This window comes from Colletotrichum spaethianum, assembly GCF_022836535.1.
Source record: "Colletotrichum spaethianum MAFF 239500 DNA, contig03, whole genome shotgun sequence".
Classification (NCBI taxonomy): Eukaryota; Fungi; Ascomycota; class Sordariomycetes; order Glomerellales; family Glomerellaceae; genus Colletotrichum; species Colletotrichum spaethianum.
The window spans coordinates 137,456-151,962 of record NW_026054773.1 but is presented as its reverse complement, the minus strand read 5'-3'; the positions used below and the strand labels follow the sequence as shown (position 1 = coordinate 151,962).

At 52.6% G+C, this 14,507-nt stretch overlaps 1 protein-coding gene across 1 annotated transcript; it reads left to right on the top strand.

Moving 5' to 3' along the window:
• Positions 1-6,501: 6,501 nt before the first annotated feature.
• ColSpa_01524 (putative arabinan endo-1,5-alpha-L-arabinosidase C) lies at positions 6,502-7,668 on the top strand (the record flags this gene model as incomplete). The annotated part of the gene is made up of 3 exons (XM_049267736.1): positions 6,502-6,768; positions 6,912-7,524; positions 7,583-7,668. 3 exons carry the CDS (start codon positions 6,502-6,504, stop codon positions 7,666-7,668), a joined length of 966 nt encoding a protein of 321 aa, XP_049123693.1.
• Between the last annotated feature and the right edge of the window lie 6,839 nt (positions 7,669-14,507).

Below are 14,507 nucleotides of genomic sequence, written 5' to 3'. Positions count from 1 at the left end.
CCTTTCAGGATGTTCCTTGCAAGATTCCTTCGCTCCTGTAATATCCTAGTGACTTGCCCGGCCCAGCGCCCGTTCGTACGCGACTATCGTTCGTTCGGCCGGCTCGGTGATGCGAAGAGGCGGTTTGCGTCTCGGACACGATCGTCGAATCCGTGGGCTGTTGTGTGATAGTCCTGCCCAGCAAAAAAAACAACAACGACGATATCACTGAAAAGCAACGCCAAGACACGATGTCGTGGAAGCAGCAGAAGCAGAGAGAGAATGGAACAGAGAAGGGCGGCAACATCAACACCGCGGAAGGGGGGGGACATGTCACCCAGATAATATCGTTTTCTGGTACGCAACTGGACGACCAGAGAGTCGCCCGTTGCAGCTGTCGGTACCTCGCCTCACGACTCCTTGGGCCATTCGGATCCAGCCCTTACTGAACCGGGCATCCAAAGCCGTCCCTGTCCACAGTCGCGTCTCGTCTGCATACGTCCACAGTAGTGTAAGCTCGGGGAAGACGCAAGACTGTTGGACGACTACTTTCTTTTCGGTTAATCCTGTCTTGGCCCGCGGACCACCCCAGTATCATCGCCGTGTTTCTGCTCTTCTAGCCAAACTCAGTTCCTCCCCTTGCGCCCTGGGCCCTTCGTTGCTTCCTCTGCTTCCTTCGCCTTGGCGAGGAGGGGCTTGACTTTGTGCATCGATCTCACATTGCACCACATCGCATTGCATTAGGGGCACCCGGGTTGTTATTGTTGTTGTTGTTGTTGTCGACACCCAAGGACGCCCGGTATACCTACATCAGTATGGGAGAGGCTCTCCCTGAGAGGGAATACCCAACGTTGAGAACCTCCCCTTTCCCTTTGCCTCTCCCGGCGCAGGCGCCTGGCTATGGTGCATACAATGCCGGCGCCGCATCCAGCTCCAGAACCTTTCACGTCCAGTCGATGCTGATAGGAACAACCCGCAGCTTCAGTCATCAAGGGGGGTCCCGGCAAAGGGCCAGCGGCCAGGACAAGGATCGTCACGGTGGAGAGCGAATTGCTGCAGCGCGACGGACCACTCTGGGTGTACATACACTAGGAGCGCACTGCAGCACGCATTGGGACCAAAGGATTCACGCCCTTGTTCGACCGTCCGTTGTATCGTTGCTGATTGATCTGGTTCGATTGATTGCTTGATGGATATGACATGCCGAATGGCCGAGTGGAATCGCTGACGCTCCCAACTCTGACGGAGCAGAACGCGGCCTTCCATGTGGCTCGTCGTCGCGCTCTGGTTTGACTTTTTCTCACTTGGGCGCCAATAGGTTGAGCATTGGAAATTGCTTGTTAAGTAAATAATCGACCGCAAACTCTACTGGCTTGCTCAGTGTTACTCGATTCCACACCGAGCAACCAATCTCCTGGCGGTTCCAGCATCGGACCCTAACTTCGCTGCATCCGCCCATCCGAGGCTTCCATTCACCTCCACGCATGGGATGGACTGGAAATATTGTAATATACCCGTTTACCCCAACCCTTTGGGTCGTATCCTCGGGGGGCCGCACCGCCGACACCTGGTTCTTGGTCCACAATCCGCAGATCCATGGCGTTTACACTAGGCGAGAAGAAGCCTTCGCCCTCCCTCCCACCAACAGTTGTTGGCATTGTACATCTCAATATCTTACAGCCAGGCAAAGCCTCCATGATGGAACACGGGCGACTGAGTTTCGGGACTATCACAACCTCTGTCCCTCTTGTATCCCCACCCGAGACCCAGCGCCCCTTTCTCGCTCATCTGTTTTCAACAGAGAAACATCTTCGTCAGCAGCAACCGTTGGAAACAAGAAAGTCCTTATCAGTAAACCAACTCTGAGCAGATGCCCCTTGCAGTTGCACTAATGCAGGTGAACTTGGCCTTCATCCTCCCCACAGCATGGCAGCATGGGGCCCAGTGGCTCCAGTCCGCCCCAAGGGCTGACCGAACTTTCAAAGACAGACGTTGTTTCCGGTGCGCCATGTCCAGCCCTGCCGTGTATCCATGTCCCCCCCCTTTCCTCCACCCAGCAGTGATATACTCAACTTCCTGAACGGCCCAAGACTGGATGGCATTAATGTCCGAATGGTCGCTCGTCGCCTCTGTGTCGAATCTCCGCTGCATCGCTCCATTGCCTCCATCCAGAAGCTCCCAGCTGCAAGCATTGGCACACCCAGCTGTTGGCTTCGTTAACGGCCATTGCAACGCCATATACCCTAGGTACTCTGCACCGTGCCATGCCACGCGCAGTGCATGCATCCATCGATCCATGGCCAACCAAGAACATTGACTGTTTCTTGTGGCCACCGGTTTCTGCTATGCCAGGGGTCACCTTGCTCTATCCGCTTGGGACCCGAACTGCCAAAAGAGCGTGGACGGGCGCAGCCAGCTCGACGGATGGCCGATATCGAGCCTAGGTACCATAGTTCCCCCCGTTCTGTTGACGCCGAGTCTTAGACTTACCCGGACGCTTGGAACGCCACATTGCGTCGACTTCGCTACGATTGCCCCTTGAGGGACTACTAGGTACGGCGATGAACTGCACCTGGGCGGCCGCCGGAGTTTTGGAATGGAACAGAGGAAGACGAGAAAGCACTAGGTCCGGATTGAAGCCCCGAACAGGTATCTAGCATCTGCGATAGTAGTGAGAGTATGCGTGGTGATAAGGACCAGCTCCTTGACCGATCATCTACAGCGTTTGACGAGCCTGACGGCCGCCCGCTCCATGGTTTTCTGATCGCTGGAAGCATAACATTCCCCGCGTCCGATGTCTAGGGGTCCTCGAACTATCTCCCCTCCTGCTCCCCCAGCAAGGGAGGGAGGTGCTCGACCTCTCACAAGGCCGAAGCTGAGGCACTAGCTCAGTCAACGGTCCATCCGCCGCACGGGTAGAATACGACGGGCGCAATCGGTTGAAGTTTTCAGAGGAACCATAACCTACTCTACTAACATCTGCTTGGACCACAAGCGTACCACGGGCGGATTCAAGTGCAGCCGACCCTCGACAGAATGGAAACAAGTGCGCAATTTGCAACGCCGGCTAAACAATGGAACCGAACACGCCAGAAAGGACTCTTGGCTGCATCTCACACAGTAAAGCCAGCGGAACGGCGGTCGCCTCGTGCTGCCCACGCTGCGCGTGAGAAACGCGTGCGAGCATGGCTCCGAGGTTGTTTTGGCTTTGGCTAGTTCTGCCAGGGTCTCCAGATAAGGCTTGTGAGCTTGGGTTTTGACAACTTTTCGTAACGTAATGGATCCAGAGCCTCGGGCTCGCCATTCCCTAACGCCTCACCCTCGGCCTTGGGGGTCTCGATTTCAGTAAGACACTAGTGGTGGTGTGAGTGCCAAGGGACCGCAAGACGCACCGGCGCCCCGTCCAGCGCATTTCCCATGCCCATGCCGATCGCCGACAACCATATGGCCACCTTGGGCACGAACGGTGACCAAAACACCATGAACCCTGCCCGCTTCCTAGGCCAAGGGGCAATATCGAAACTCACTGATGCTTAGTACATCTCAACACCTTTCATGGTTTGCCTGTCACAATCTCCTGTCAAACTCAACTTGCTTATTCTGACTCTTCGAAACTTACACGTTTCAAACGACGGATGCCAGGATGACCACTGCTAGGTACCTTAATAAAGGTAGGCAACGGCGACGAGCCCATAACGCGAGGGGGCAAGGGCTTGCTCTGTTGACGGACCGCCCAGACGCATGTCATCCCTCGGCCACTACCACTCTCTCCGGATCGTACTCTTGCGGCATCTTTTGACACTTGAAGGACCCGCATTTGCAGCCACTCTTCTCTGCGAGTGTTTGCTCTTCCCCCGGCAGGGACTCAAGGAAGCAAACAGTAGCCAAGTTGGCCGAAACCCAAAACTCCTCGTTGTCGAGGCCCAGCAATATAACTGGCCGAGTACTACACCTTTACCGAGTTCCAAGGTTGGGAAGTACAAACATCTCAGTTGTCGTATCTAATTCTTACATTGGTCTTCGACTCCGCATGGAAGTGTGCACAGCAACATCCATTTTCAGGACGTATCCCCTGTGGCGCCTCATTTGGCTCACAGGTTCTGAGGCTGGAGATCGGCCCTCAGCCCCCTCCAGTATGGCCGTCAAGCGCACCGGAAGCACGGGAAGGGCCGGCAGAAGGTTGACAGAAGGCAGCCCGACCGGCCATAATCGGCCGCTGATGAGCATCCACCGACCAGAAGGGTGGAACGCCGCAATCTCGGTCGGTGCTTCGGGGCGTTTGTGCGGAGCGCAAGCTCCGACGATCTCTCTCTCTCTCTCTCTCTCTCTCTCCCCACCCATTGTCTGGCAATCATCCGGCCGATGGGGAGAGTGATCGCCGCGGTTGACGCACGGCGCTGGCGATGGCTTCGGCTCACCGCCCTGCACAACGTTGCGGGCTGACACCGACTGGTCGAAAAATATGTGAGACGGCCTTAGGGATAATTCTTCCGCCACATCCACGCAACACCCACGTTATTCCCACTCAATATCCACACGTTTCAATCCACTCGCCTCCGATACTATTTGCCCGATGCTCCAAGTCCGAGGCCAAATCCGGCAACCAAATGCGTCGTGATCCATCGACGTGATCCATCAACGCGATCCATCATCACATTGGGATGCTGTTAGAGGTGCGTTCAGTTTCCCTTGAGACTGTCTGGATGTCGTCCTGCAATAGAAACTAAGATCACGCGCATCAACTGGCACCAAAGCAAGCCACCTCACCCACCTCTCGAGTCAGGAATCTGGCCAGTTCCGACCAAAGACAGACCGCGCATGGAATCACAAACGGGCTGCCGGATTACTCCTCCCTGTCTTGGCCCACGTGAGCCGGGGTTCTGCCCAACACGTTGCCAATCTCCACTGAATAACGTGCACGATAAGAGGCAACAAGCTTAATAATGTTCCTCACGCCCACCTGAATATCGCTGATCGTGTTGATCACGTTGATCCAGACGACGAACCGAACGTGAGGGGACCACGTCAGGTTTACAAAAGGCCGTATCAATTTTCGAGAAGCGTAATACTGAGGAGTTGGGACGATGGAGCGTCCGCTTGAAGGGAGCGGGGAAACCAATGCCCTTCGACTTTGCCTGCGATACAGCCCCTTTATCAACCCGAGCAAATCCGGACCCTCTCGGACTCCAAATGCGATGCCACCATAACGGGCAAACTTCCCTGTTAACCCTCGATCGTTTGTTTGACGATGGCGAATCCGGCATGACCCCTGCAAGTGGACATGAACTTGGCGGGAGGACCACGGACAACAACCCCTCTCGTGAGGAATAAGGATGCTTGAGAGAGTTTCAACTCAGAGCAATACGACCCGTCTAATTTCCATTGCCCGAAACCCTCTCCACACATGCTTTGAGTGCTTGCGCTTCTGCCCTCATCAACCATTTCATCTTCCAAGGGCTTATTTTGAGTCTTTCGTCTCTCACTCCCGTAAATGATGACTGTTCGCAGAGCCACGCCTGCCTAGACCATCTTCGAGTATCCGTACAACCTGGGCCCTTCGTGATGTCTGTCGAACTTTGCACGACCGGCAGTGATTCGCCCGCCTAGACAGGAACGGGAAAGGCCGCCAGGGCGGCATTGTGCCGGGAATCGCGGGGAAATTCTGCCCTTCTCATGCAAAGCACCCGCAGAGCTGCAGGCTCACATACGGCACTCAGTAATCTCAGCTTTTCGACCCTACGAGAAGCCAATCCCCAACTCCAAAGTGACGCGACAGTGTTGGCACAATACCTAGCCGGCGGAGTGGAGTGTCTGCTCTCCTGAACATTCGGAATACGCTGTAGTTATACGGATAAGCCCTCCTATGCGCACCAGTCAGACGAAGAGGTTTCGCAATCTCTTCCCTTCCCTGCTGGTCCGCTACTCACTACTCACCTCTTGTCAAGTAGCTGATTAATCTCGTCCGGCCGTTCGGCAACCACTACTACCTGGACGTCTCGACGCCGCCACGGCATTTCCTGATGGACCTCGACACTACCGACCCAAACATCCATTTCCCATACCCATTCTTCATTGCTTATTTACCCTTGTCAGGCACTAGCGATACTCCAATCCGCCCACTTACGGTGGCCCGATATGCAAGATCGGGTTACTGCAACGTCGTCTCAAACTAGCCCTTCATCTCATTGATGGAGTCTTCCCTGGCGCGTGCTCCAAGTATATTGCCCGTCGTCCCATCACCAGCTAGGGCTGTCCCAGCCGACCAGGCCAGATTCCTCCAATAGGGGCTACGGGTGGACTGTCTTCCATAGCCTTTCGAGCCCCTCCCCGACAACCTGGTAACCTCCGTGATGGAGCTCGAACGATGAGATCTCGGCCCCTTCCAGTGCAGTCAGCCGGGTCCCGTCCGACTCATAGTTTCTCTTATATGGATCGTGTTTCTCCCACCTTGGTGAATGCCTCGCCCCTTGATCGTTACACCGACTGTTCTTCTCCCACTCTAGGTCATTCTTTTTCGTCATCATGCGCGTCGGTTCCATCTTCTCCCTCGCAGCCGCGCTGCTGAGCGCCGCCGTCGAAGCGTACGGCAACCCCGGCGCCTGCTCGGGTCAGTGCTGGAGTCACGACCCTTCCGTCGTTCGTCGCGACGACGGCACCTACTTCCGTTTCGAAACCGGTAGCAAGATCGGCATCTGGAAAGCTCCCGATTTGGTCGGCCCCTGGACCTACCAGGGCGCTGCTCTGCCTGCTGGCAGCAAGATCAACCTCAAGGGCAATAATGACCTCTGGGTATGTCACGTTGAACCTCTCCGTTTTATCACTTTGGCCATTGTGTGAACCAGTCCACAGCTGGGTCTCCACCAGTGGCGGCTGAAACTATCAACCAATACCCATTTCCTATAACGCGTGCTCACTATCATGTTATCTTGCAGGCCCCGGATGTCAGCAAGGTCGGCAACCAATACATTCTCTACTACACCGTTTCGTCCTTCGGCTCTCAGAACTCCGCCATCGGGTATGCTACCTCGCCCACAATGGAATTCGGCTCCTGGACCGACCAAGGTGCCACCGGCGTTGCCTCTAAAGCCGGCAGCCGCTACAACGCCATCGACGCCCAACTGGTCAAGTCCGGCAGCAAGTACTACCTCAACTTCGGATCCTTCTGGCAGAACATCTTCCAGGTTCCCATGAACGCGGCGGCCACCAAGCCCGACGGCAACCCCTACAACATCATCTTCAACACAACCTCCCCCCAGCCCGTCGAGGGCGCCTTCGTCTACGAGCGTAGCGGCACCTTCTGGGCCTTCTTCAGCTCCGGCTCCTGCTGCGGTCTCGACGCCAAGCGACCCACTCCTGGCAACGAGTACAAGATCTTCGTCTGCCGCGCATCTTCGGTCAACGGCCCGTACACTGACAAGAGCGGCAAGAGCTGCACCAGCGGCGGCGGCACTCTCCTTCTCGCCAGCCACAACAAGATCTACGCTCCTGGTGGCCAGGGTGTCTTGGCCGATCCCAAGCGTGGTGCCGTTCTTTACTACCACTATAGTGAGTTGTCATCCACCAGTGCTGCCTTTTGTGTATATTGCCTCCTAACATGTTGTAGTGAACACCGACATTGGCCTTGCCGACTCCCAGACCCAGTTCGGTTGGAACGTCATCAACTGGTCCGGTGGCTGGCCTACTGTCTAACGCCATGGCTGTGGCAGTGATGGTCGAGACGTGGCGTGTTTTATTTCTTGTCGATATTCAAGCCCAGTAAATACCAAAGGGCTGATATACCTATACCTGCGCAATGTCATTACATTATGATTTCTTCTTACATATGGCAACTTGCTTCATTCGTCTTGGCGCAAATCCCCACATCGTCTCATTTTCCCATATAACTGATGCCAAGCTGTCATCAAGACGGAGGCGATCTACCTATAAGCTCCTTTGATAAGCCATGCAATTCTCTGATGCATAATTCGTCCGGCTCTAGTCTTGGCCAATGGGTTCTGACGATCTACGGGTACCTCGTAATGTACTGGAAGCTACCGGAACATAAAACCAAAGGGCCCTGAATCACGGTCCTGATGATGAGGCTATTTGTATCCTCAAAGCCGTCGCCGTTTTAGTACATATGATGAGAGCCTGCTCCGCTAGATTGCGCAACAAGAGCATACGAGCCAGGGATGTTCGGAGTTAAAGCATTCATGTATTAACTAATTATCGTATTCCTAGTCTCCAAACCCAACGATACGGCCCTTCGCGAAAGGGTACGATCGGGTGCTAGAAAACACCACTGTGTGTGCCACATAGGTATTCCATCAAAAGACAAAACAAGAGTAAATACAAAGCGAATCCTCTACCAAACTATTCGCGCTTCCCATAAACGGGTGCCAATGTGTCACGGGCATATGCGAGTATGATGAATGGCTGCAAGGCCGGGCGATACCGACTTATGCGGTCTTCTTGGCCTCATCACGATCTCCGTCGGGACCGCGGCGAGGACCATCGGGGCCATCGGGGCCACGAGGATCATCGGGACCACGAGCAGGAGGAGGAGGAGGGGGAAAGGCTCCGGGGAAGGTTGGGGGGAAGGCAGCAGGAGGGTAGACACCCGGGGCGCCGGGGAAACCGGGGCGCGGCTGGATCGGGTAGGGACCGAACGGGGAGCCACCCGGGGGAGGAGGCGGGGGGCGCCGATCATCGTCATCCTCACCGCCACGGCCTCCATCCGGGAAGCACTCACGCTCGCCATCCCGGTCGCTGTCGCGTCCGCCCCCATTGCGGTCGCCATCGCGGTCGCCATCGCGGTCGCCATCGCGGTCGCCATCGCGGTCATCGCGGGCAACCTTGCGGTCGTCATTGCGGTCACCCCCGTTGCGACCGCCGTCTCTACCGCCACGCATGCAGCACTGCCTTCCGTCTCTATCACGGCCGCGGTCTTCCTCGCGGCAGTCCTTGTTACCATCGCGGTCCCCATCGCGTCCGCCGTTCCTGTCGCCGTTCTTATCGCCTTTCTTGTCGCCTTTTTTGTCGCCGTTTTTGTCGCCGTTCTTGTCGCCGTTCTTGTCGCCATTCTTGTCGCCATTCTTCTTGTCATCATCGGACTTGGGCGCCGGGATGGGAGCGGGAACAGCTGGAGCAGCAGCTGGAACGACTGCAGTGGCCTGTCTAGCTACCACGGCAGGCTGGCTCAGAGCGCTTTAACTGGTATTAGCATAATGCAACGGCTTGTGTATTGCACCTAGTGTACGTACCTTTGCTCACGGGTATCCATACCAGACGGAGCGCCGTTGGCGCCCATGGTGGCAGCGACCATGATGATAAGGGATTGGGAGAAACGCATCTTGAAGGCGCTTGTATGGCACTAACGTAGTTGCTGAGGGAGGAGACTTGATGTTTTGATCAGGGAGATGGGTGTGATAGAGAAGTAATTTCAACCGGATGAGAACCGAGGACTTGATCCTTAAGTACTCGTTTGGAGCCGGTTCGGTTCATGTACCATAGACTATACTTTACACTATCCTAGCCGTCTGCCCCGTTGATGGAACCGCCTCATTCTGCCGGCTCGCTTCAGCAGTTCGTTTCCGACGATGACGGCAAGGACGCACACTTCATGTTACCAGAAGTCTGTCATGCCGCCTGCATCCATTGAAAGTAACATATGCAGAGATTCGAGGTAATGGATCAGCCGTTGGTATGCGCGTGTTGGAGGCCTGGGCCAAATGTCGGCACCGTCGCCCACCCTGTTTGAACATGAAGCCGTGAAAGTGGTTGATGACCCTCGCGAACCCCAACCCCAAAGCGTCTGATAATTTGGCCCGGAAACCTAAAGGATATACCAAATCGAGGGAGTGCTACATCCGCGTTTTCGCTTGGTTGTCTGTTCGCTCTGGGAGTCATCTTCAAACCAGGATGTTTGCTGGTGTACCCGTTGTGAACTCTGCTATCAACTCTGGCTTCATAGTAGTCCAATATTGAAATTAATGCCATGATGATGGCTTATGCTTCCTCCGGGCTTTGACCAAGTACCAATGCCTGTGTCCTGAGGGTGGAGTTCTTCGGCATCTCTCAGTACGGCGGTGGAATCGCCGTTTTCTTGTTTGCTAAGATATGGTACCAGACTTCAGACATGTCTTCCTTGGCCAAGTCCTCTATGTTTCATAAGAAAATCTACCTTCTCCAAAATTAAAATTGTGCTTATTGATAATACAACCAATTGCCTAAGTGGCGTCGCATTAAGACGCATCTGTCAACTGCCAAAGTCACAGGTTTCCCCACTGGTTCTTCCAACGACCATGAACACCACCATCATAAGTGACAAGTCACAACCTGGTCATGCCGCACACCAAATCCAGAGTTGATGTTTTTATTCTTGTAGAAAGCTCCAAGGAGCAGAGCCCATATAAATTTGTTTGATTAGAAGCTGTCGAGGTCTCTGGACACCTTGGAAGAACCCAGGTCAGTTTGGAACCAAAGGGGCAAACAAGCCTCACCTGAAAATGAACACAAGGCATTTTTTTTCTGAGCGTCAGACGATTGAAATGTTTTGTTCCACTTGTTAGATGTTTCTGCTGCTGTATTCCCACAAGTACTACGTACCCTGAGGAAACTAGTGGTGAAACTTGGCTGTTCATGCAAACATTGACCATCCGAACGTCTACAAGAAAAATTTAGGCCCCTGAGTTCATTGGTGAGGGTTACTTGATCAACACGTTTGCAACAATACCTGCCATTGTCAGCCTGACGTTGATCTTGATCCCGTATTGGTTCCAGGGAAGGGCTATCTTAAAACGCTTTCGTCACCTTAACCTGCATAATGCTCCCTCAACCAAGCTGATCAGAACTTAATGCTGCAGTAAGATTTTACGCCTAATGACAAGGCTATTCAAGGCATGCAGGAGTGATCTAGAGGCGAAATTGCTTATCAGAGCAAGCCGTCACTTGATCAGCCCGGCAAGGTACATTTGCAAGTTGGGGCAAGGCAGATCGGTTGCGTAGTGCAACTCATACATCAAAATTGACAGAGATGCGCGTGGTTTATTGATTGATCACACTTCCGCACCATGAAAAAAGCAATTGGCGGTGGCCGAGGCATCAAATGGTTGGGGAAACCTACGGAACAGTGTTGCCCCCCCTGATGCTTGAACATTTTGCGACAATATAGCCCTGGATAACGTTTCTAGATTAGGATCACGTCAGGGACTACAATAAGATGCATTGTGCCGACAATGTTTACTATGCTCCCTGCCCCATACATCGGACGGAAAACCTCCAAGAGGCCGCGTAGTTCACCAACATAGAGAAGTTGTTGGATGTCCATCTTGCGTTTAGCTTGTTCATTCCAAGCCCGGTGCGTGCCGCTCTGGAAGCATGGGCCGCTAGTTGGATCTACCTCGTTTCTTCAACTCGTCCAAGCAGTTTTGTTTCTGCCTTTGTTTCGTCCGGAAACTTAGACTTTGTAATTGCCGATTCGTTATTGGCCTAGAGAGAAGGTGCACATTGCGAAGTCGACAATTGAAGTATATTGCGTGGACGGATGTCTTTCGCTTTGACTATTCGCCTCATTTTTGTGCACCCAGCTTAATGCAAATGCCGCTCTAATTCAATCGCCACGCGGCGTCATTTGCATGCCCGCTTTGACAGAATACGTGGACCGTGACAATATGCACCTAGTGATCCCATCCAGGCCCTCGTTCGTTGGCCACCTTAAGAGGCATAGCCGTAAACCACTTGTACACTAGAGACAACACATGTAATGGTTGTCTCAAGTTCATGCACCTATGCACCTCGCTGCTTATTCGTATGCACGCTTATACTCCAAGGTACGATTGCAGGGGTCTATGGAACAAGGTGAACCTCGCCACCATTGATCTGCCTTTGCCCAAAGGAATAGAGATGGCCCTGATACCTGTTTCCTAACAACCTAAGACCAGAAGCCATCGTAGACTGCCTTGTTTTCACAAGATATGGGATCTGCGGAAGTAACTTCGTAACTACTGTCTCCGCATACGGGTTTCAGACAAAATCCGAGAGCTTTTCTCTCCTTTCGACCATTGTTATACTGACAACTGCAAGCTCGACCGATGTGGTGCATAACAGCACAAAAGACTGACTCTATTTTCCGAGAGTTGCAAACACAAATGGGCTGATGTGGCGTACGATTAGATCGACGGAGCACTTTATGGCAACACGTCGTGATCCTTCATAGCTGGCGGAAAGCTGATAATCCATAATGTAATAAACCGCTCAAGCAGAATCATTAAAATATGACAAACTCAAACTCCCAAATTGTATTTCATATAAAATTCCATCGCATCAAACGGCCACTAGTTCCGAACGACAGTTATCTATCGAGAATACTACGCAAACCTTGGCTTTTTCTACTCTCATTTCTCCAAACTGTCTTCACCCATATGCTAGGTGAGCTTGAGCTAATTGGATTACATTGAGCTGTCACTTGAAGGAGCAAGCCAAAATTTCCGAGAGATACTGCAAACAGTTCTAGAAGCTTCAGCTGATGAAGAGACAAGACAACGCTTCTGAAGTCGATGGTTCAGAACCTGCTAAGGTATTGTGATTGCAGCTCAGGATGATATAAGGTAGAAAACGGCTCACTATGACGAGGCCAAGCAAGATGAAAATCATATCGATATTACGTCGACTAATCCCCCTAAAGTAGAATCTTCGGCAAATAGTTCAAGATGACGGCGCACGGGGGGGGGCTTCGGCTATTTCCGCAATTAATTTGATCAACAGCGCGCAACTATTGACATCGTCGAACGTGAAGGGCTCCATGATTTTGGCAATGTCAGCTATTGGCACTGTGAGCGGCTCAAATATTTACTGCCATGACATTTTAGGCCAGCTTTAAGAGCATCATCCGCCACATTAGGTTGCAGCGATATGTATGGCCCAGACAGAGTTGATGAAGAGCTACATACGCTCAGATTTATATTGAAAGCCCGAGGGAAGCATTGTGGAAAGTTGAGCTTGGAAGGTGCTCTCGCAAATTCGAGGACACGCCAAAAATTGACCAACCTTTCAAGGCGCATTTCATCTGCCTCGATACCAACTTACACCGAAGTTGAGCAGTATATTAAGCCAAAATACCACAGAAATACCTCTGTGGGCCCAGATGATTGATTGCCCTTACATATGCGGAATAAATTGTGTACGGTCTGAGATTCTCCAAATATCGCACCAGTCCTCCCGCTCGTGGCATGATAAATAATAGACCCTAGCTCCAGATTCTCTAGGTCAAAGAGTGAATTGCCGACTCGAAATCTGTGATTGCAAGTCATTTGCCCTCTGAGACACGTTGAAAGGACTAGCTGACGTTTGATGATGGGAGCTGAGGTGATAAACTTACTTAGAGCAGGGTGATAGACTGTAGTCCCCTGCACGGCCCATCAAGGGAGCCGAATACCTAAAAGTTTTCTCGAGTTCAGACGCTGCTCAGCTAGATGTTTCCGACATTTTTGAGACGATAGGGTCTGATCTGGCGGCTACACGCCTGTGAGGACAGCTCAACACCGGCCTACACAACCAGAATTCGAAAAAAGTTGACCCTCGGAAGATAGTGGAATTCAATTGAAACGACTCAGACATTGCCGCGGACACGAAAGCTCCCGCATCACATTATAGAACAAGCTGCTGATGAACATTCTAAATCGAAGACTGCAATTTCTTCAATTAACTGTATAAAGACTGCTCACTCAGTGAGTGAGTGAGTGAGCATCTTCAAACCAAGCAACTGGGTTCGACGTGCCCTTACAAGATAAGCAAGGAACAGATACACTCTGTAGTTCTCGCTTGATCAAAAGCTTGATATGGTAAAGGTGCAGTGTGAATCAAGATAGGAAAGGATGGCACGATACTTGCACCTGTTGTAATAGGCCTCTGGCCAATGTCTAAGGGGTTGGTAGCGAAAAAATGGTATAGGCAGTCTGGGATTTTCAATCTACCTAACCACGTGTACAGGCAATGTAATCCGATAATGAAGCTTTGCTACCCAGCAAGCTTTGCAGAAACGCCGCTGCCCTTCCAGTATGCTACTGCACCTCCCAGTATACCTTTGGTCAATCTGTTTATGCTAATCATCTGGGTTACAACCAACTCATTCCATGCGTGGAGGGCCTGCATATCCGTTGGTCTCAGGGTTGTCCAGCCTCTTTGTGATATTGCGTGCTAGGTGAATAAGCTGCCTAAGTTGGAAGTCGGAATCGTTTGTACTGTTGTTGAGCTGTGCGCCAACGAGGCCAATAGTCTTACACATGCTGATCAGAGTCTCACGCGCCAGCTTGGACGCGGTCTCAGGAGATTGTTGGCGATATTGCTGCGCTCGCCGGTCATCGTTTTTGAATGGTTCGGGATCACGGAGAACCGTCAAAATGGAAGGAATGCCCGTGATCGTTGGACTTCCAGGGTCTCTTTGTCCTCGCGCAGGAGTGGTGGGACTCTCTGACATTGTAGTGTCGAAATAAGAATATTGCGGAGAGGTTTTCCGGGTCAAGTCGAGGTTGACTTGGCGGCGGCCCGTT